The sequence below is a fragment of the Limanda limanda genome, chromosome 5 (genome assembly GCF_963576545.1).
Source record: "Limanda limanda chromosome 5, fLimLim1.1, whole genome shotgun sequence".
In the NCBI taxonomy this organism is placed as follows: Eukaryota; Metazoa; Chordata; class Actinopteri; order Pleuronectiformes; family Pleuronectidae; genus Limanda; species Limanda limanda.
Window position 1 is genome coordinate 16,414,468 of NC_083640.1, and position 23,965 is coordinate 16,438,432.

Here is a 23,965-nt window from a genome sequence, read left to right on the forward strand (position 1 = left end):
GATAACACATCACGAACACGAACACAAATGCACAACAAAAACAAAAGAAATCCTCTAGGGCCAAAACCCAAATCCTCTACAAAGCAGTTTATCTCTGCTCGCTGCTCTAGGTCGGGTTCATGGAAAACTTGTGATGACTCTTGATCCCTCGAATCTCTTGGTTCTTCCAGCAATCAAATAAGGATTTACAGTGAAAAAAAAGAAAAAAAAGGTAAGTATTGGAATCATCCCATGAAAAATGTCCTTCAAAAGGTTTTTCAAAGACCCACATCACACACAACGCTAAGAAGAATTTTCTCTCCTTTTACAGAGTACTTGTGCTTTGTAATATCCTCTGGTTGTTTAGTTTTTTTTTGCTGCTGTCATGTGTCCAAACTGGTTTTTAGAGCAATTCATCACATTGTTAATGCTAAAGCAAAACGTTGGTTTGGAAACGTTGCACACAGCAGCCACTTAAATGGCTCCTGTGACTCAAAGTAGCGTATCTGTTTTTCCACTTTAAGTTTATTTGGGGTGTTTATCCAAAAAAATTTGTATTGTTTTCACTCGTTTGGTGCTGGCAGAGTTCGAAAGAAGACGAATCAGCTGATGGACGTGCTGCGCTGGAGAGGGACTTTTCGTCGGGTATTTTCTAGTTAGAGCAGGTGTTGATGTTCTTGCCGTCGGCAGCGTCCTCCACCAGCGCTAAGTGATAATCAGTGGAGAGTGTGAAGTGGGACACGCAGCCCACCAAGCCGCCCATGTACTGTCTGTTTGTGTGCAGAGCTATTTCTTTCATGCCACCTTCCGAAGGAGAACACAGAGAAAACAGACATTAGAGTGAAGAAAACATGTGAAAACAGCGTGAGACATAATATCTTGAGCGACACCCACCAACATATAAGGGTCCGTTGATGTTGAGTTGTCTCATCTTGCCAGGCGACCTCCCCGTCTTCGCTCCATAGTCATCGACTGTCAGTTTCCCGGACTGGCCGTCCCTTAGGAGAGAAGTGATGGGGAAGATGAAACCCTATTTTTTACAGTGATTACCTTTTCTGCTTTAACCAAGTAATTAAAATAATTAAATTCGTCCTTGGGTTTTTCAATTTCCATGTAGACAGACTATTACCATGCTGCCTCTGAAGAAGATTACCAAATAACCTTTCCTTAAAGCCACACCAATCAATACTTTTATGGATTAGCTCAGATCAAATTACTGATCAAATTACTGTCTGGGAGGAGCGAGGGGTTCATCATTGGGAGGAGAGCACAAGGAATTATAACTTAACTCGGTTTCCCTCAGCACTGAAGAGAATTCTAACATCCTTTTCAAGTCTGGGATTTCTGATTTTGTTGTCGCTTTTTTCACTTCTCTAATTGCTTTGCTAAGATAATGCTAATATTGTTCGATATGTATTTGATGTATAAATGTCCATATCAATCTATAACATCATAATATGTCAGAGTTCTTTGGCATTATCAGACCAGTTGGTGAAAGGGTTTGGAATCTCTTGATTTACTAGGGGAGCTATCAACGGTCAGAGACCAGAAATGCCTTGAAGCAACTGGATAGAGACCTACACAATGTCTGTAGCTTTAATGATCACAACGAAAGAGAAACATTGGATGGGAATTCTTCATCAATTTTTAGAGCTTACCTCACAGCTTTGACTCGGTGCCACTTCCCATCGCTAAAGGTCCCGTTAACAATGATGTCAGCTGCACCACTGCCCAGGTTATAACTGGAACATATACAAAGAGTTAAGCTGGTTCCACTGGAGTAAATGATGCTGAGTCGATGAATCCTGGTTCTTTAACAGGTTTTATCCACTCTGACTTTGAGTGCTTTTGTTTCCCTCTCTACTTTGGTGGGACCAGTGTCTGGCCCCTTTCCCCCCAGCTTGTTTATTCACTATTCTATTTCAAGAACACAGTTAAAATGTCAAATGTAGTAAATCAGGGGAGGATTTAAAATTTTTGCATCTCCAGAATGAAGTTAAAATGTTAAGAAAAAGGTTCAAATACAATTTTTACAATGAAGATGAAATATCGAAAATGATAGCTGAAATACATTGATAATAATTTAACCTTGACATTACCGATCTCGCAGAATTAAAAAATATATTTTTTCAAAAAGGACATTATAAATTTTCTCTTAGCCCAAATACTCTCCTGTACTAGTAGTCATGAGTTGTTATTAAACAAATACCTGAAGATTAGAGCGCCGTCCCGAAGCCCCATAGACAGGAAGTCGCTGTTGGGTCTCATTGGACTGTCTCCACGCCACATCAACAGGCCGTCCTGGACTGTGCTCCTAAAACGAATGAAAAGGTTGGTCCTGGATCCTGAGGCCCTGAAAAGAAGAAACGTTTACATGTGAACAAATACAAGCCGGTAAATTAGATTACAGCATTAACACCTTTACTGTGGCTATAAGAAACATTACTCATTAGTGTTTAGTGATAGAACTTTAATGTGTTGAGATTTCACTATTTTTCATCTACTGTAAAAGACACCAGGTTTGTCAGTTTTATTTAGTAAAGGTTGTAAAACTGACCTTTTGAGGATATCTCTGTTATCGTAAGTCAGGTAACTCCGCCCAATGAACTGTGGGATCTCGATGGCTTCAGTCACAGCTGTGCAGAGAAAATACTGCATTTACTTCATACCATCACAAGGGGGCAGCATCATCATGTCATGTTATCATCTACTGGCTACAGCTTAGCAACGACACAAACTACAGTATGAATGAATACAGAGGGAAATACACATATTCTCAAAGATAATGTCAAAAGTTAAGACGTTTCTTTTATTCATCTAAGAAAACTTACTGTTCAAACAGTAATTCCCACACTCTGTTCAGTGAAGGCATTAAAAACACAGAAGGCATACATAGGTTTAAGGGATTACAACGTCCAATGCAGCATTTCACATGAAATGACATGATAATAGAGAGAAAAATCATTTACTCCATGACAAAAGAGGAAAGATTTCCTCACATTGTTAAAGCCATAAATTCTGCACAAACAAAAACATTAATTTCTCTAAAATAGTTTCTAAAAAAGATAGTTAATGGCTGAAATCTGTTGTTTTTTAGGCTTACTCTACAAAAGATAAAAATGCTAAAAATAGATATGTAAAGCACATTGTAACTCTCACTGTTATGAATAACCTGATTTGATTATTGCTGTTCTCTAGTCCCAATGCAATGAACTGTGAAATGCTCTATGAATGAATGCAGTCCCATCGACCTTTTGGATGTGCTGGTCTATAAATGTTAATTGATTAAATAACCTGCTTTAAATTCATATAGGAATGATCGTGTTCCCTTCTGCAACTGACCTTTCTGGCAGTGCCTGCCATCGTAGCCTAAGGGACAGTCACACTCGTATCCATCCCACTTTGGTCTGCAGGTTCCTCCGTTGGCACAGGGACTCTCCACACAGGGGTGTGCCGAGTTCGCCACGTTAACACCACCGGCAGTAGAAGTTGTTATTGGGATGGTGCGGTCATTGAGTATCAGCTGGGGAGGAAGATTTAGATGAAGTGAGACATGGTGTAAAAATTCAAAAAGACTATTGTCAGAGACAAAATATTTATGGATTATACATAACACTACCTTCTGAATAATTCCAGAGAAGGGCTTGATTACACCTGCCGTCCTCTTGGTTTTATCATATTCTGGTACTCCTCCGATATAGAGAGGGGAGCTGCAGTTGATCTGAGTAAAAGCTCCCTGAAGAGAAAGATTAATTATAAAAACTGTTCATAAATAATCTAGTTATGCCATATCAATCATTATATTAATGAATATTTGTGCAATTCAGGTCAGGTTTTGCCAAATAAATACATTTATATAATTCCCACTCCTCAGGCACTTTAAACTTGTAAAAGAGGCTGAAAAAACTAATATCATGTACCAGAGGTTGATTTTTACCTTTAAATGTCATTTGAATTTAATGCAATAATTGCTTTTTGTTCTGTGTTGTTTCTACATTAGGTTTAATAACTGAAATTAAGTTTTTGTAATTGAATCAGCCTGATATTTATCTCTGGAGCCAGAGGGCCAAACCAAAGCAGGGCTACATGAAAATGTAACATTACAGATTCACAAGGTGACTTCAGTGGCACACCCATATTGCTTTGCTTCTTCTATAAGTGTTATTAAACAGCCATCTGCAAATAATAGTGTGCGATTCCTCCATTGCAGAGGTTATCTTAAGATTTTCTGCCCTCTTGTGGTGAAAATAAGAACACAAACCAGCTTTAGGCAACAGGTATAGAGGCTAAATACCTCGGCAATTCCTTCCCTGGGCCTCTGGCTGTCCACCTGAAGGATACCATTCTTCGCTGTGCGAGACACCCTCAGCTCATGCCATGTGTCCAGACTGATCTGCTCTTCACTCCTGTAGCACAGGTCATCACATTCAGTTGGAAACATCTACTTGAGGAATAAGAATGTAAAACGCACAATAGAAAAGTGGGAGATCTGTCCAGCACCTTATGACTGCTCCTCCAGAGCCGCAGTCAAATCTGAACTCCACGTATCTGTCCACCATGTTTATAGCCAGGAAGTCCCCGCTGCCGGCGTCATCACTGTACAGCAGCAAGCCGTCGGCCATCGATGGTCGGAATGTGATCTCGAACTCCGTGAAGGACAGATAACTCTGAGAGGATTGAGGCCAGGGGACGACGACGTACGAAAACACCGTCTCATTGAAGAGCGGCGAGGACAGTGAGAAACCTGATGAGTTTGACAAGAGGACAAGAGAAAACAACAGGCGGGCGGGTAAAAAGGATTTGAGCCATAGGGTAAAAAAAGGCGTTTTTGTAATAAAAAGATTAAGAGTGAATAAGAGGAGAAGTCGATGAGAGAAGAAGAAAATGCAAGAAAACACAAGGGGAAGATAAAAGAAAGTGTAAGGTTATATTTTCAAAATGCTGGTTTGACATTTGATTAGTCCTTCAGCGCCTCGATATGAGAAATAATAATCCTCATCTCAACCAATTTTCTTTAAATAGCACTAAACTGTTCAGCAATTACCTTAAAAGGTCTGTGTGACAGTTTATGACAGCCGCTGGGTAAGATCCAACCACAGGGACTTCACTCACTGCATCTGAAGCTACAATCCGTCTGTAAACAAGACAAATGTCTGCTCTGTGTGTAGGTGTGACAAAAAGGGAAACCGGGGTTGACTCACTCTCTTCGCAAAGTGCTCCCCTGAAGCCGAGTGGGCACAGGCAGATGAAGCCGTCAGCGCGGTTTGCGAAGCAGACGCCGCCGTTAGCACAGCTGACCAGGTCACACACGCTGTCGCTGCACTCACCTGGTGCAGAGCAGGAAGGGGATGAGAGGTGATTAGGGCATTTATATATATCCCAATGACGTTATAAAAAGATGGACGACTTGATAGATCCCCAAAAGCTGTGATGTAGGATAAAAACCCTGCCTTCGCAATGTTAGCAGCATGGGACATGGAAATATAGTTTCTTAATGCGGTTTCTGTCACTTGTTGAAGTGGTAAATATTCAGATTTGAATTAGTTATTAGATACCTGGTGAAAACAGCGGTCACATAATTTCCAACTTGGAATAAGACTGATGTTTTATATAGTTACTGCATTTAAAAAAATTGAATCAAACTTGTTGTTTTTGGTAGCAACTGCTTTCAATCCCCACAGGCTGTGTCATGGTATGCTAGTCAGATCTTTTTTTTTTACCATCCACAATTCAAATAAAGTTAAAGGACTTTATAAAATGTAAAGGCCAAAATAAGTAGTTCCCTTTAACGGAGTAGTTTCAATGGTTGATATTCCATGCTGATTTTTAGAGAAGAAGGTGGCCAATGGCTGATTTATATAAAGACAATATTAAGTTGTTCATATTTTGCATTTGATAAATACAACAGTTTAATAGTAATGATAAACGAGATGCTAAATTCAACCCTCTACTGAGGCTTGTGAGAGGACTGGAGTCAGTCCCAGCTGACATTGGGGGGGGCAGGCATCCGCAGATTATCTCAAAACGCCCTTGGTGCTAATTGATTGCCTGACTGATCGATCAGTCTATCATCATAACAGAGCCTTTAAAACTAATATTAAACTACCCAGCTGAAAACAAAAACCTGAGAGAGCCAGCGCACTTTGAGTAATATGGATATGAACTCCACGACACTGGCAGCAGGCAAAGACCAACTACACTCACTTATATCAGCTCCGCTCAGAGCTCTACCCAGAGGCCACGGCCTGATGTCTATGGCCTTGTTGTTGATGCTCAGACTCTGAATGCAGCCGACAAAGCCACGATTGGTCCCCGTCGCCCTGACCAGCCAATAAGCACTCGGGGATCCCCCCAAATACAGCGGGGAGCGGAAGGTGATCTTTGTGTACTGGCCCTGAAACAGCGGGAGAAACAAACAGCACCCGTTAGTACTGTAAACACACTCCTCAGTACTTCTGATGATCGGATCCCTGGAAAGCCAATTGTGTGTAATAGATAACATATCCTTTGTTGTTATTAACACTAACAGGAGAGAGGAAGCTCTTCAATATTGGTTCATTAGTAATGAGAATGTAACGATCTCTAAATCAATATTTAAACTTATACAAAATGTATTCAAATACCAGTATTGTTGAGCTCACTTATGAGATCATTTAATGCAATGCACGCTTTGCATCATCAACCACAGCCTACTGGATATATATCTGACAACTTACCAAACATGAAGCATTTGATAGTATATTTTCTGTATATGCTGTTGTTACCTGTGAGCGTCCAGATATTGGGGTGTCGTTGTCCATACGAAGCCAGCCGCTCATGCCGTCTCTGAAGACAGTGACCGTGTGCCACTGACCAGGAACTATACGACTCTCACTGACTAACTGAGCTGCTCCGGTGCCACAGTTAAACCTGTACACAAGAAAATCAAAGGCAATCAAGCCCTTCGAGTGGTAAGATGTGATCTAAATGCGGTCCATTTGTGTAACAGCTCACATTATACTGAAGTGTTTCTTTCCTTGGAGAATCTAAACCCAACAGTGATGCACACTGGAAATAGGCTACAAGATGTGAGTCACTCTCCTCACCTGTAGTGGAGTTTGCCTCGTACCAAGGCCAAAGAGGTAAAGTCTCCTCTGCCCTGTTCGTTTTCTCCACAGTACAGCAGCAAGCCATCCTCAGAGTCTGTCTGCACCACACACACACAATTCAAGTACATGTTTCACCACTGTCAAATTTAACATGATTGTGTAAAAGCAGCACATTGTCTTACCTTGAACTCCAACGTGATTTGAAAGGTCTGGTAAGAGTTTTTTAAGGGTTCAAAGGTCATGTGAGAGTAGCCATGGAACCTGGGAAAGTTCACTGACAGCACTGAAGAAGATGAAACAAAAGACACAATCATAATATATTCATGAGCTGATGGAAATAGGCGCAAAATCAACATTTCAACGCAACCACAATTCCCTCACCCTCAGAGCAATCGTCTCCTCTTCGTCCGAGGTTACAGTGGCAGCGAGAACCTCCACCTTCATAATCACTGAGACAGAAGCTGTCGGGGGGGCACACGGTGTCATCGCAGGTCAGGTCGTACACACGAGGCACGTCACCCTTCCAGGGGGACATGGTCGGTATGGTGGTGGTGGTCGGCAACGTGATGCTAAGCGGGATTCACACAACAAGATAAGGAGAAAGCATTGGGGAAGCTCATCCACACGCAAATGGCATTTTGAAGTCGCTAAAGCTGAGATTATTACAAACTCCTTGCAATGAACAGATTTTGAGAAAGGTTAATGGGAAACAGTGACGTCACAGCTCCCTTTACACATGTCCACTGTTGCCTTCTTTACTGAACATGTGCCAGAAACTACAAAAATGGCAGCTATATACCGGTTGCACTACGTTTGGTTACCATTGCTAGGGTCTTTTTACAAAATTTGCAGCTAAACATAACATTTCTGCAAAACACTACCAGCATTTCTGGGCGTCTGCCTCACCCGATATAACTTGGCCCGTCAATGTCAACATTATCGCCACCTACTGGCCCAGCATGCTTATTTGAGCATTTGTAGTAATTTTTATCCGTCAGGAAAGGGACATTTTGTAAAAGGAACTTGATGTGGATGGAAGGTTTTTTTGAAACGGGGAAAATATCACCTCAAAAAAATATCCTCAGTAGTGCCTTTGTGTTCAATCTCAGTAGTTAAGTTAATAACACGTTCTTTGTATTTATATACGTACCTTTTCTTCCTCAGGAAAGAAAAACATGGCAAAAAGCTGCATATTCACCCAAATGAGCAATGGCGAATTAGGCCAGCTTCTATTTGCCCCTGTTAATGACATGATGTACATCACAGTCCGCCAGACTGACAGCTCAAATTGATGTGATATTTCACTGCAGAAATCACCATCTTTATCACATAATTAAGTGAAAGAGCATGAGAAAGAAAATGTGGAAGGCTTTTGTAGAAAGCCGAGAGAGTCAGCAATCAAAGAGCCAGAGGAAAACCAATAAGACGTGTATTTGTTAAGATAAAAAAGAACTTCTTGATAGACCGTTTTTTCGTCTCCATCTGCAAACCCCTAGAATGTTCAACTTTTCCTATAAAAGGCACCACCTTCTCCAGTTACTGATGCCCATTACCATTAACTGTACATCACCAGTAAAGTAAAGCTTACAAAGGGAAAGCCAGAGACTTCTGGGGTACATCTTACCTGGTGGTGGTCAGTGGGGCAGTGGTTGTGGTGTCAATGGCGGTACTGGGCTCTGAGGTGGTGTCGAAGATCAGATCTGAGAAGTCGGGGAAAACTGGCACGGCGACGGTGGAAACTGGTGGGGCAGTAACGTTGGGAGGAGCGATGGTGTTCATACGGTAAACAACGTTTCGACCAGATGGAGTACCAGAGCGAGAGCGGAGCTGGGATTTCCTGTTGTCTGCATCAGTATCTGGGAATGGCTTTAACTAATAGGGGGCAGATGAGTAAGGAAATGAAAGAATAAGATAAACTTTCCATTATTACCATCCCACTCTCTCAGGGTTAAGACCCACCTCCTCGATAAAGATGTCGTAATCAGAGTCATCTACGTTGAAGCCATCGTCATCTTTGTTCCCGGGATCTGTGATGTACCGGCCATAATCACCACTGCCAACGTCTGATGCACCTGTTAAGAATGCCAGTGGCGGTTATTACATGGCTATTATTACAAACAGTGAAAGGACACAAGGAATGACGTTTTTAATGGTTGGAATTTCAAATGAGTTGATTTGGATGAATGAATTTAATGCAGGTCAGAGAATGACACCATTAGAAAACAAGAAGCTGAGGGAGTGACAGTGCAGATATACTGTAAAGTCCAAATTGACTTAATATTGGGTTTGTAGCATGAATATGGATATACCAGTGAGATCAGTTTTTAGGAAAATATCTTCTGCAGAGCTCAAGACTATCAAAACATTAACAGCTGTCAGTAACTGTTAACCTATGATGTAAAGTGCCTGGACGTTGTGATTTGGCGATGTACAAAGAAAGTTATATTGAATTTAGCTCAAGACATTGTGGTTGCTCTGTCAAAGCCGAACACTTGGATCCACCTCCAAATTTTTTTGATTTCTTGCCCTTTCTACCGGATTATCTGTTTCAGTGGCAACTTGCGGGCAAACGCCGATCCTCAATGGTAAGACACATCTTTCATTTTACACAAATACCACGAAACCATCAGTATCCAGGTTTGGACTTTTTCCTCCATTTGCAGTTATCACCATCCATGTATGACAATGATATTTCGGTCACAGCTGAATAATGTTGACGTTGTATGTTACCTAGACAACAAGTAATAATGACTGAGTCACTGAAGTAGGTGTTGAAGAACAATGGCCGACTCTTGGGTAAATGTTTTCTTATATAACGAATGATGATGGAGTGGCAAATGTGACCACACTTTATGATGATGATGATGATGAAACATTAGACAATAACAACACAGTTCCTCAATATGTCTTTTTCACAGGAGACATTTGGACATGTCAGTGTACGTAGATAATGAGTGGGACTCTTGACTACAGCAGAGCCATGGGCCTGTGCTACGGGGACAATTGTCAACATGTCTGCTGTGATGAAGGCCTGTGAGTTTACCTGTGAGTCTACCTGTGAGTCTACCTGTGAGTCTACCTGTGAGTCTACCTGTGAGTCTACCTGTGAGTCTACCTGTGAGTCTACCTGTTAGCCTGAACCAAGGCTGCTCTACCACATACTGAAAGGTGTGTCCTCTGTACAGACCTCCTCGATAGGAAGCTCATAGTGTACGAAGACAAAGCCAGACAGTGAATACGTCCGAGACCAACTACTAAAACTCATGTTTCTAACATAAACTTGATATTTTACAGTTTTAAACTTAATTATAAATTAGTTTGAATAAAAGAGATTTTTTTATGTCAAATGTAAACAGATCTTTTCTGCATTGTTAACTATGTAAAAATGTGCTATGTTCAAATTTAAATTTAGTCTTTGGCAAACTTGAGCCTATACAGATATGTCTGTGCAAGGCTCATATCTGCCCCAATTATCAGCAAACAAATATATCAGTCAGGCTCTATTAGTTATAGGTGTATTTTTTCAGTGTCCACCCTTATCGTTAGGATTAATGTAGTAAAAATATAATAGGGTTCATTTGAATTCAGCTGCTGTCATTAAACCCAGAGTATAGTTTTTGTACAATGTCATATAATATGTATAGTACACATTGTTGTATATTTCTCATTGATGTAATGATGTATTTTCTCTAAGTCTAAGATGTTTAAGAATTCGACACAAAACAATGTACATGTTCAATGTAACAGCTCTCTGACCATTCACCTTATCCTCAGGACGCATAATCTTATCTTACATAACAACATCCCCTTCCCTTCTGTCTCCTCACCACTCCACCTCCTTATCTATCTTAATTCTATAGTATCATGCAATGATGTAACGTGATATCTACCTATACACATTTCTTTTATCAAATATCTTGTGGAAATTTGACCTTTAAGCTTAAATTGATGCCAAGATTTAAAGTGCTAATTTGTGCTGCCTAATAACATTAAATCCTGAGTACTAAGTGCTAGCATACAGCGAGGCGGGGGTCACCCAAAAAGAAGAAGAAAAGAATCCCCCCACAAAGTAATCTACTGTTGTGTAACAATCCCCCTCAATCCATACCACACTGTTTCTTAGAAGAAACACACACACACAGACACACACACATGCTCTCACAGAGAGCAACAACAAGAAAAGTATGTCAGTCAGTCATTCAACACCCACCCCCGCTGTTCACTCAAGAAGCGGTGCATTGTGTGCCTGCATGCAAGTAGTGTGTGTGTGTGTAAGTGTGTATGTGCGTGTGCATTCATCAGGGGTGTGGATGGGCAGAGAAGGGGTCTGGCATCCTGTCCTTAATCCTGTCTGATGAGACTCTAACGTAACCCGCTTTTATCCCCTGCTGAGAAACCACGCTCCTCTATCTCTTGGTTTCTGTCCGTCTGTCTCCCTGGGTTCCTCTGACTCGCTCGATTGATCTGGTTTCATGGAAACTTTCAATGATTATTCTCAGCTTCTTTCATATGACCTCTTCCCCTGTCCGACTTTCTAGCTGAGCTTCTGTCTCTCTCTGAGACTTCAGGTAATGTAGCGTGTGAAGCAAGTGTGGCCTGAATGTGTTTCTGTAAAATGACGGTTAACTTAAAATAATCATATATTGTCACACTGCTAAAGCCTGATATGCAAAACAATCATACACACACACACAAATTATGTTTTGCCTCATTAGAACCAGGCTTTGGTCCCCATGAGGTCTACTGGTCCTGACATGTCAGTGTTTATGCAGGAAATGGTCCCAAAGCGATGATGGAAATGAGTACACACACACACACAAACACACAAACACACACACACACACACAGACACAGACACACACAAATCTGTATGCACGCTGATTGAATATCATGGCCCTCATCCATTATGACATCGCTAATACTGCATGTTTTTTAGTCTGTGTATGTGTAATACACCTGTGTGTGTGTGTGTGTGTGTGTGTGTGTGTGTGTGTGTGTGTGTGTGTGTGTGTGTTTAATATCAATCAGTCCTGACCGTCCCCATCCCCCACATACCACCAGCAGCTGACTACATCAAAATAATGTAATAATAATGTTTCTCCGTCAATCCAGAGCAACAGCCACTCAACCCACCGCCACACTAACAGCCGCTGTCCTACATTCAAGCGAACACTGAGAGACCAACTGTCCCACTGTGCACAGTTTGCATGAGTTAGAACTCTGCAGTGTTCATCTTACTCATGCTCCTTCATGTTTTACTTGGATGTCAACATGATCTTTGCACGATGATTTGAAGAGGTTTCGTGAACCTTGCAAAGACATTTCTATCCCTCTGTAAAACTCTAATTGCCACATTTGAACGGTGCTATTAAGATAAATCTCCCTTGCTTTGCTATGTCATGACACCTTTATAATAGCAAAAATTATAGAAAAAAGTAAAGTACATTAGAAATATAATAATAAATATTTCTCTATTTTAATAGTACCTTTCAAAACACAGTTACAAGGTGAAACACAAGTTAAAAAGGGAAATAATAGGATGCAAACAAAGAGGCAAACAAAAAGATAGAATAACTGTTGCGATAGTTTGTGTCTGTGATTCCTCGTTACAGCTGCTCTGACTGAGAGAAAGTTCGATAGAAACTTTGAAAACAGTTTAAAACTTCTCTTCTTCATGTTGGTGGGAAAAGGAAGTGTCTGTCTCCACAGTAACACTCGGGTTTATACATTGTGGTTGAGCAGAGTAAATGTTTTATTGTGATTTCATTCTGGATATTGTTGTAATGCTGCTCTGTTTAGATCTGAGTGGGTGTATTGTTGAAAGTAAACTTTGTTTTTCAGATGCGATGGAAACCAGACTAACGAGGGGCCTGAGACGAAGCTTTCATCACAAAACAAAGCATTTTCTTACCTAGAGTGCGCACGGGGTTGTTGATGCTGCTGGGTGGGCTCAGTCCGTGCACGTTGACGGCCCTGATAACAAACTGGTACTCCGTCTCCGGCATTAACCCCTTCAACACCATCGAGTTAGTTTCAATGGGCTCACGAATATAAGTCCACTCCGTGTCCATTTCTGGCCTGAGGAGAAAAGGTCATGCATTAAAACACAAAAACATAATCCAATGGATCATTATACAGGTTTCTGTGGAGTCTTAACAGGCTTAAATCCATCTGAATTTTAGGCCTTTAAAAATAACTTCAAGGTTATTCAATGCTGCTTCCGTAGAGGTTTTGAAATGGTTTTTCTTTTTAAGGGAAATGCTTTGTTTGTTTTGTTGTTGTTTTGTGTCAGCGAAAATGGAACTGATAACCACCTAACCTTAGCTGTGAGAAAGACAATGTATACCTACTGCCACTGTTTGTAGTTTGATAGATAACGTGGCATTTTAAGGGTAATACTATAATTTGTATATACTTATATATAATAAGAAGTAATTCTGGGTCTTCCATATTCCTTCATATCTGTTGTGATTTACCTAAATTTAATTCCTTATTGTCTTTGAGGGGTCTAAAAAGGCCTCAGCTTAAAATTGTAAAAACCTAGAGAATCTAACAGTTTCTTTGTTTTACATTCTCTGTTTTCTACATTTAATAAATCATCGGTGGTTTTTAGTTAATTCGTTCCCTTAAAATCAGAAGAATAAAACATTACAACAATAATTGTATTGAGGATGATGAGATGCTTTTGTGAAGGATGGATGTTTTGTTCCTCCTGCTGTTCCATGGAGCTGAACATGTGCAGGGAAATGATTGCAGGGGAAACAATTACTCCAAGTTGTAGCTCTGAATAATTCAAAGACATAAAAATACTGATAACTTCAAACAAAACAAAACAAGCAATTAATTGATAAGTTTTTGTTTTCGCTGTGTTACTGTTTTTGGGGTCCTTTAAGCCTGAAAGCATTAAAATCAAAATAATGAACTCCTGATCTTATTTTTTTTGAGGATATCATCTCCAGCTGCTGTGTTTGTGTGCTGAATCCGGGGGCCTGCAGCTACAGTTATTCGCTGAACAGAGTCGTCAACGCTCAATGTCTCTCTTCATCAAGACCTCTTTTGATGTGAGAGGAGAACGATTTGCCGATGAGATGTCTCTTTTGTGTGGAAAATGCCCCCACAAGCAAAAACAGACACTGATTCCTGTTGCTCTGTCAGACTAAGTGAAAGTGTCCCTCTGCCTCTCTCTCTCTCTCCTTCCGCAATCACAGGGTGTTAGTTTTACACCATGAAGGCAATAGTTCTTTGTTTTTAATGATTGTTTTCTTTTCATATTATTATTATTATTAACATATTTTTTGTTGCAGCATTTTAAATTTCAATCTACCAATTATATCAAATCATTAGATGACTCTGGGCCAACTATTTCTGACCTCAACTTCCTCGACGTCGCAGCCTGAGGACTTGTTGAGACATTGGAGGATTGTGTGTGTGTGTGTGTGAAGTGTTGATGTGTTTGAGGCTGGACATGACTAGACAAAGGCTGGCATTCTTTCTGTTTTATGTCCCAACTGACCCTTGTGTCAAAATACACACGGTTACACTGAACAGACCAGCAAGGACCTCACGGGATTCTCTGTAAAAGAGATCTGTGGATTCTGTATTTCAGACATGTAACAATGGGAGGATGCAGAGAGTCTGTTTAGGTATAGGCTAAATATGCAGCTATCTAAATATATATATAGATAAACTCAGATATAAGCAGAAAAAAAGTTTAGAAAGAAGTTCATAATCTCTTAGTGTGATGCTTCATACTGTTTGGTAAAGCACTCCTCCGTATTGTGCTCAGAAATTAAAAATCCATTAGCTATCATATCTATATAGAATTTATGCGTCTCCTGTAGAATTCCACAGTTCCTATTAAATTCAAACCATTAGTATGTTGTTAATGGTTAAAAAGCCTGATTCATATTCTGCATCTGAAGCATTTTGGAAAATTAAAAGATCGAAATCACTTTCCCACCTGTTTAATTACCAGGGAGTCACTCAGCTCTGTAAACCCGGTGTTCAGTCCTACCAGCACCTCTAACATACACAGATTTGTTGTTAATTCTGGTTTAAGACCTCAATTTATTGTTTTTACTTATAGGGCTGGGAAATATAACAATTTTTATAATAAGTGCAGAAAATCTTTCATAAATAGGAATATAACAAAAGTAAAATATATATTGATAAGATTATTTTGGGCCAATCATCCCGTCCTATTTTTGTATTTCACTCTGCGTAGAGCTTCAACTAATGAGAGCTGGAGTTTAATCACTGAGCTTCAGAGGTGCTAGTCGGGGGGGATTCTGTTTCCTTCAGTCTGAACCAGGGGAGCTGCTTCCGCCTGCTGCTGGTTCCAGCTGCACATTTACCTCACAGGCCTGGGAGTGGTATTGATCTTCTTATCGAACGCTCAGCGAGAAAATGAATCTCAAACTATTGCTTTGAAATACCATTATTTCAATGGCTGCACCATTACATCTAAAACTCTACCAGTCGTGTGCATCATCTTTGTAATTTCTCAACATTTACTTTAGAAGACTTGAGATCTTGGCTATAATTTGGGGCCTGACCCTTGCTGGGGATAATAAACCCATCAAGTGATCTGAGTTGTGATCATGGTTATCATTAGACCAGCGTTGAGGGGGAAAGCTCTCAAATTGTCCTCTTTACGAAAGCTTATCAATTAAAAGGATGAACAGGTCCAACACGGCTTCTCACTCCAGGCCTTTTACTCCATGATGTGACCACTTCAGGTTCGAAATGCTTTTCACTTTTGCATGTTATGGATAGTGTATGATCAAATATATGTCACTGTGAGTGTGTGTGTGTCTGTCTATGTGTCATTGCCGATGAGTTTGATGAGGCTTTGTTCATTAGTTTTTCTGAAGGTTGGTTCATAATTTTTGACTGACCTGATGTAAGCCACCAGGAAGTGAAGGACAGGTGCGCTTCCTTCACTCTCTCCTTGCTGCCATGACAACGCCAGCTCCGTGTCAGAGACAGCCATGACAACAGGCTGAGCAGGGGGAGACGGGCGCATGCACATTTCTAACGGGGGTTGAGATAAATTATATTCATTGACAAGTTATAAATGAAGCTGTGGTGGTAATTATAGCATCAGTTGTATAATGGATTCCTACTACTCACATATTCTTACCATGTGAGGCGGTGCTGATGTCCCTGGGCATGCTGGGTCTGCCCTCCCCTGCCCAGCCGTACGCTCCAACACTGACTCGGTACTTAGCGTTCACCTTCAGGTTACCGATGTCCACATCCTAGAAGTTTGTTTATATGGAGGAATGGGTGAAGAGATTCAGAAAAATAAGCAAGAACAAATCAAGGAAGACAGGAAGAAAATAAATATGATCAAATAAACTTACTTGGAAGAGGACGATATGTCAAATCTATCTAGAAAATGTTTACCTCAATACATGAAAACAGTGACAGGGTCAACTTCACTGAAAATGTTTAAATGATACTTACAAAACTGGCTTGTCCATCAAATTGGCCCTTTGAGAAAAGAAGAGCAGAGGTGTCCATCAATGTTTGAGCACCACAGCACAGGTGTTGTCGTATTTCATCTCAGGTCAGATGTGGTCAGTGAGTTTTTATTGAAACAGTGATATTAAGGACATTGTAAACAAAATATAATGTAAATATTGATCACATTTTTAAATTTAAGCATCCAGCTATTATGTGATATTATGTTTTGTTATTTTATAGAAGTAACTACAAACATGTAACTAAAAGACAAAAGGATAGTGCATGTGCTGCATTGGTATTAAGGCAGCAGATCAGTGCATTGAAATTAACTACAGTGATTATTTTCATCATAAAGAGGCAACATGTCAACTAAAGCAATATGATTCAATACTTTTTGGACAACAGAGATCTATGGAACAGAGGAATATAACGAATCAGGCTTTGGATACACACACAAATCTTGTTATAACATCACTGTAGGTTTTGGTATTTTCATTTGATTTGTTACCAATAAGAAACATTTTGAATATGGTCTAGCTCATCTTCTAAATATTTGTTAGTTTACATTTGTTTTTTTCAAGGAAATATTGCTTCTGAGGCTCTGATAGATCAGCACTGCAAATGTTTTCTTGACAATCACAGCTGAAATTGCCCTCACTGTCCAAACTGGATGTTAGAGGCACATTAGAGTTTTTCTTAAATTTAGTGTGGACGTGTCATATAGAGGAAAGCACAGTTAAAAGCCTCTATATTCACTCACAGTGGTCAGCATGTCCAGGCTGAGAGGCACCTCCATCAAAGATGCAGAATCCGATGGATTTCCGTTCCTTATCTCAGTGTAGAAAACCTAAAAACATATCCACACATACAAACACGTATCAGATTCTTTTTATTCCAGTAAGATCATGGAATTTGTGCCACCTTTTTGGCAGTGTTGGCTTTGATATGTATTCATAACTGTTGAATCTGTTTTGTTGGCTCAAGGAACCTTCTCCTTTCCTTCAGTCACGATCTAAACATGGCGTCATCTGGAGGAAATGCTGTGAGGATACTTTTTAATGAACTTCCAGAGTGACTGGCTAAATGAACGCACGTTTATCTGTGAGTCGTGGGGAAGCTAGGTAGCTGACTAATCCTCTTAGTGTAGACATATGGTCAAAAGCATCACACACACAAACACACACACACACATAAAACCCACACTTGATCCACACTTTGTTAATGTTTGACTCAAAACAACACTGGAGGGAAGGATGGAGGGAAGGATGGAAGGAAGGAAGGAAGGAAGGAAGGAAGGAAGGAAGGAAGGAAGGAAGGAAGGAAGGAAGGAAGGAAGGAAGGAAGGAAGGAAGGAAGGAAGGAAGGAAGGAAGGAAGGAAGGAAGGAAGGAAGGAAGGAAGGAAGGAAGGAAGGAAGGAAGGAAGGAAGGAAGGAAGGAAGGAAGGAAGGAAGGAAGGAAGGAAGGAAGGAAGGAAGGAAGGAAGGAAGGAAGGAAGGAAGGAAGGAAGGAAGGAAGGAAGGAAGGAAGGAAGGAAGGAAGGAAGGAAGGAAGGAAGGAAGGAAGGAAGGAAGGAAGGAAGGAAGGAAGGAAAGAAGGAAGGAAGGAAGGATGGAAGGAAGGAAGGAAGGAAGGGAGGAAGGAAGGAAGGAAGGAAGGAAATGGGTTGTAATTTTTGGTTACATCTCTGGGTATAAATAAATCAAATGTCAGAATGAAAAAAGAAAAAAAATTATTCCATTCCACTTATCAGACAAAGAAATGTAAAAACTACCACAGCCAACTATCAAATAATTTGTTTTTATCAAATCAAATACTGTCTCGGAACATTAGTATTCGTAGGTAAGTGCAGCTTGCTTAGAGTGAAACACAACACAGGTTTGAGACCACATGTTTCCAGACTAGGTTACCTCTGAAAAAAAGCCCAGATTTGGCCATGAAAAGGTTACATCAAAACATCAGACATTTCGAAATGCCAATCTAGCCCTCAAGGTCTACTTCCTGGACAGTGAGTTTGAAGAGCACTTTAAAAGCAGAACAAGTCTGGGCACCACCTACACCGGTGGCTCGCAGAGGGAAATGAACATCCCTTCACAAAATTTGATTTGTCACAAATGTGAGAAATGGTTTACCTGTTTAGCCTCCTTAGTCTTAAAAGCAACATGAAGGGACATGCCCTTATAGCGATTACTTTCGATGTTTCCGGGGGGGGGGGGTTCTCTAGATTTATATGTGAGACCTTTCCCAACTTGGGATAATACCTTGTATCCAGTGATGGTGCTCACGTGTCGCCGGGGCATCTTCCATCGTACACTGAAGGCTGTGCAGTTGATTGTCTCCAGCTGGATGTCCAATGGAGGACTCAGACGATCTGGTTCATACAAACAGAAAGACATTGTGAGGAGACAGGACAACAAGGAAGAAACAAGGGATGAACAGGAGGAAACATGCAAGTGTCATAGTGATCAGGCTTTTCTATTTGATGTATTGGCTTTAGTTTATATTGAAACAGGCAAAATTACAGCCGTCAGCTCTTTTCTGAAAAATAAGCGCTGCACTGAGCGAATGCGTCAGGTATTTCCCTCCGGACCTGGTGGAGGAGACCAAACCTGAGCTAAAATTAGGGCAAATATTGGTTTCTCATTCAGCAGGTGGCCAGAAACATGACATAGGTTAAATGAAGGGAAGCTACAGTATAGAGATATACTATACATAGAGAGAGATAGAAGTGTTTATTCCTGATGTCTCTTCGCCTGACATATATTTGTGAATTAATTTTATCAGTTTTCCCTTTTGAAATTCTGGTTAAAGCTGAAATGTTGCCAAACCGATTATTTTGGTTTCGCTCTAACACCAAATCTTCCATCGTGCTGGTCACCTCTCCTCTCATCACTTGATAAAGACTCCACAGTCTGTGAGGAGATTGCTGTTGCATGAAATTACCAAATGTTTTTATGCCTAATTATTGATAATTAGTATTTTGTGTTAAACTAGTGTTTAACTAACATGCTTGCCATTGACGCCATGTTGATTTTGTGATTCCAGCTTTTATCCAGTGTCCAAAAAAGTGTTAATGTAGGTTTATTAAAGGTAAACCTGTCTAGCAAAAATAACCAATGATATTTTGGATCTAACCGACACTGTATTTCACCGGAGTCTCTCTAAAGGGGCAAACAAGAAACCACTTGCGAGGACATAACCTGTAGCCTCATGCACTGGTTTATAATATCAACTAACTCTGACTTCAGATGTCATTATTTTCATGGTGCGAGAGATCAAAACCGGGCTGATTCTGTGGCACTTGAGGAGATTGTATTCCAGCGCTGAGCCCTGGTCTGAAAATCCTTCAGGAGGCTCTTGTGGAAGCAAGAAAGAGAAATGACATCATCGGTGCCCCTGATATATGCATTACCAGGCTTTAATGGAGAAACATGAGCCCACAAGAGCCCTCAGAGCCTCATAGACATACACTTTATGTCAAAATAGGTACACATGTGGATGATTGCTACTTTCACACCATCAAAAAGCTCTTCAAAATGATATCAGAAGCTGATCGTTGTTTATTTTAAATTATACATATTTATATAATTACTTAAAATGAGATTTAAAAGTAGATTTTGTTATGACAAAATATATTGCAGGTTATCTGCATTTAATTTGATGTCAATAGTTATATCTATCAGAGATTTAGTTTAGAGTTCTTTCTCTAAGTGACAAGGGACATCACTGGTTTACACCGACATGGAGATCCCACACAACTACATATAGAAGAGCAGAACTCAGAGATCTTAAATGTCATGTAGCTCCTGCACTACTCTTTCCCACTTTTTTTTTACTCTCCTCCTTATTTCTTGTGACCCCCGGATTCAATAAGCCTCCTCCTGACTCCTCTCCTGTTGACATCCCTCCTCCTGTCTCGTGCCCTTCTCCCTGTTCTTCCATCGGAGCAGATAATTCAATATGTCAGCTGAATTCCCTGATCATCCATGTCTCCCCAGGGGAGTGGCCCAGCGAGCGTACGGGTGAGAACTCACAGAATTATTGCGGCTAGAGGGAGAGGGGGGGGCTTCTTCAAATCATATTCTATGGACTTCAACATACGGCAGCTTACAGTAGTGCAAAATGTGTGTGGGTACAAATTTTAATAGTCAAAAGCCTGGAGTTAAATTGTTATCTGTAATCAATATGAATCCTGATAAGCTTAACATAAACCCCTGGACCTGGTGGATTATGTGAGTCGGTAAGAGATTGAGTATTGATCCTGGTGCCTCCTCTGGGGGCCTCTTGCTGTGGCTAATGAAGCTGTTCTTGAGCTAACTGCTTCGTTTGATTGGCACTAGCCTGTAGCTGGTCATTCGGATAGTTTTTTCAAATAAAAACAAGATATAAAATTTGTTATTTTGGAAGAACTGGACAATATATGAACTGTGAAGGTTGGGATAACACAACCTTACAAACCATTTGGTAAGATGTCATTCAGAAATACTCTTTGAACTCACTGATGTATGAATCTATGTAATGCTATAAAAAAAATGGTGAAATATCACATTGAAAGCTAAAACTGATTCACGGTTGTTTTTTCTGGACCTCGATACCGAGACTCTACTCAACGACCACAAGTGTGTCCAAAGTGTAAGATCTGTATCTAGGTTATTTCGGCTTCAGGAGCAAGTTTGAATAAATAGAGTGCTTGTCACATCAATATGATGTGTCGGCATGGTGATGCGTTGTGTTTCCTCTTCCCCTACCTCTAATGTCTCTTTGGTGTTCTTTCACTTTGGAACATATGAGTATCGCGAGGGACAGCAAGCCACCACGTCAGGCACATAGACCACACGGTTTGCTGGCTCCAAATGGTCTCAGTAGCGATATTCACAACTACGGTAAGCCCTCAGCGAAAAAATGGATTTTTTTCCAGTCACAACCTGATTTTGTAACCCTATTTAAATATATACTGCTTTGATATATATGATTGACAGTTGGTCTGATAACATATAAAGGCTGTCGGCCAGGAGAAGGGGACAGCTTTTGTCGTGTCGGACTAGTGTCCCGAGGCAGAACGTACCAGTGTAAACTCGATTCATATTGAAGGAAAGATTAGTTGCTCAATTCTGGTCGGTGTTACAACTCACACTGACCAGGAGACTGAATCTAGTGATATTCACCAGCCTGTGGGAACATAGGTGAGGGTCAGAACAAAGACTCACCAATACATCGACAACTGCCAATATGACCGCAGCTTCTACTTGTGAAACCACAAAGAACCAGGAGCTCCACATTTACAGCTCCCTTGAGACAGATGAGGTCAGGTCTCCCCACACTCAGGCTTTCAGGTCCTGACATTTGTCAACTGGAGTAGCTTATCATGTCACTGTACACTAAAAGTCACTGTTCAGTGGGACCAAAAAAGCCATAATGCCGTGAAAAAGCAGAGTATTGATAAAGCATAAGGCAGCAGGAGCACACAGGAACATCTCATATGTCACATCCTAAACATAGGCCTTTTCGAAATGCACCAGACATGTGGCGTCTTTATAACAGAATAGGTCATGTGAAGAAATGTCAAAATGAAGATATAATTTTAATTATACTCTGTAAATCTAAGCTGGAAGAACTGTTCAAATAATAACTCAACTAATACTTGATATTGGAGACTAACACCAATATCTGCATGTGATATTTTAATTTGTATTTTAATTAATCATGCAAATAACTTAAAGAATTGAGATGTGCACTGATAGGGACATTTTGCATTTCCACTTAAACTTGTCTTTTTTTAGACAAACTATAGAATAAACACTTCCAACAATTCAAAAATACATCTAACAATCTTTGTCATACTTTAATTCGTCATGACTTATTGGCTGTGTAAATATAAAGCCTTTTATTTTTTCATTTTACTGGTTTCTGTTGAGATTTCATTGCTTCTGCCGCATTACCAACCCTTGTTCTCAATTGATCTCAACAATAATCCAGTCTCAAATTCAAATATCTGGTTGTTTGTGAACAGGCCACGTTTTCTATCAGTCTAATTCTAAGTCTCCGTCATCGAGAAGTGCTGCTCTTTCCAGGTCTGACTCATCCAAAATTTAATCAACACACAGAAGCGTGCTGTTGTGCTGCTCTCCAGCACGGCTTTGGGAATAACACATAAACACTGCATCTGAAAGGATAATCTGTTGCTACATTTTCATTGCCTCTTCATTCCAACGCTTTCACCTAATAAAGTTGTGTATCGAGTATGAGGCGACGGGAGAAGATGATGTAAAAGGCATTTTGTTGATCGTTAACTTCTAGATAAGATAAATTGGACATTATAATAAGTGTAAAATGAAAAAAGTAGGACCATCTTCCATTTAAACCAGTTTTGTGATATGATGTTGGATTTAGATGCCAAACCCTGTTTACATTCCCCTCCTTGGCAGAATGAGGCAGAAATACCTAAAAAAAAACAATAAAAAAAACACACACACAAATGTCACTGGCAGTCATGGAGACAGAACTAAAGCCGCACTCGGTGTGGCAGTCTCGACTGCAGTGAGTTTTCTGTGCTGACAGACAGACGTAATAGTCGGCTTGTGAATGGCCTGTAGGTCCAAAAAGAGTGAGGGAGGGAGAATTATATCAGACAGTCAGAGAGAGAGAGTGACAGCAAGAGAAAACGGAGAGTGAAGAAAGAGAGGAGGGAAAGAAACTGGGAAGACAAGAAAGTGTTCAGAAGATAACAAAGAAATATAGAGACAGGGAAGGATGCAGAGGGGTAGAAGAAGAAAAGACTGTGGAAATTACAGAATCATCAAGGGTTTTCTGTCAAAAGTGGTGTCTTTTCTAAAAATTTCTTTAAAATACGCAAATATTAAATAAGGAAATAAAATTATTAATAATTTCCTTGTTCTTAAAGTCATGAGTCCAAGTTCAAACATTCCAGATATCAAGTGGTTCAGCTGCAGCTTAGATGAATAAATGCTGCTTACTATGGTTAAGATGCAGTGTAGTGATGCTCATCAGTGAGGTGGAAATGGACAAAGTAACATAATGTGTTTTGTTATAGAAAAATAACTTTTATTTTGACAATTAGCCTTAATTGTTATAAAGTATCACAAGAAAGTTGGTAAAAGTCACAAATACTATCAGTTTTATTATGAAATGTTGTTGCAATGTTATGTTTCATCTAATCATTGAAATGTGAAGTTTAAAAAAAAAGAACAATATTTCATTAACATGCAAAATATGCCCGTCCACAAAGTTTCAACATAGATTTCAAATGTTCATTGATTATAATTATTGTTATTATACATTCTATTATCTGGTTTTAGTTGAACTTACCAGCTCTCCGAACGTTGGTTCTTCTAGCACAAAGGCAAACGCTGGCTGTGCATATTGCAAAGAGAAGTAAGTAAAGAAGATTCCTTTCTTTACATGTGGACTCCAT

The 23,965-nt window shown here is 40.1% G+C and overlaps 1 protein-coding gene across 2 annotated transcripts; it reads right to left on the reverse strand.

Moving 5' to 3' along the window:
- Positions 1-631: 631 nt before the first annotated feature.
- LOC133002368 (pikachurin) lies at positions 632-23,965 on the reverse strand. 2 transcript variants are annotated; one of them, XM_061072166.1, is made up of 27 exons: positions 23,856-23,965; positions 22,354-22,355; positions 18,795-18,904; positions 17,296-17,382; positions 16,536-16,562; positions 16,210-16,327; positions 15,965-16,100; positions 12,979-13,145; positions 10,195-10,269; positions 9,027-9,139; positions 8,692-8,939; positions 7,449-7,636; positions 7,250-7,350; positions 7,065-7,165; positions 6,744-6,888; positions 6,184-6,373; positions 5,181-5,306; positions 4,480-4,723; positions 4,274-4,385; positions 3,599-3,715; positions 3,322-3,502; positions 2,811-2,834; positions 2,537-2,615; positions 2,189-2,332; positions 1,638-1,721; positions 874-977; positions 632-783 (listed from the first exon to the last, which is right to left on the reverse strand). In XM_061072166.1, the coding sequence occupies exons 1-27, from the start codon at positions 23,963-23,965 to the stop codon at positions 632-634; spliced, it is 3,285 nt and encodes a 1,094-aa protein (XP_060928149.1). The 2 variants fall into 2 exon arrangements, with proteins under 2 accessions (XP_060928149.1, XP_060928150.1); XM_061072167.1 differs by lacking the exons at positions 10,195-10,269; positions 22,354-22,355 and having other exon boundaries at positions 23,860-23,965.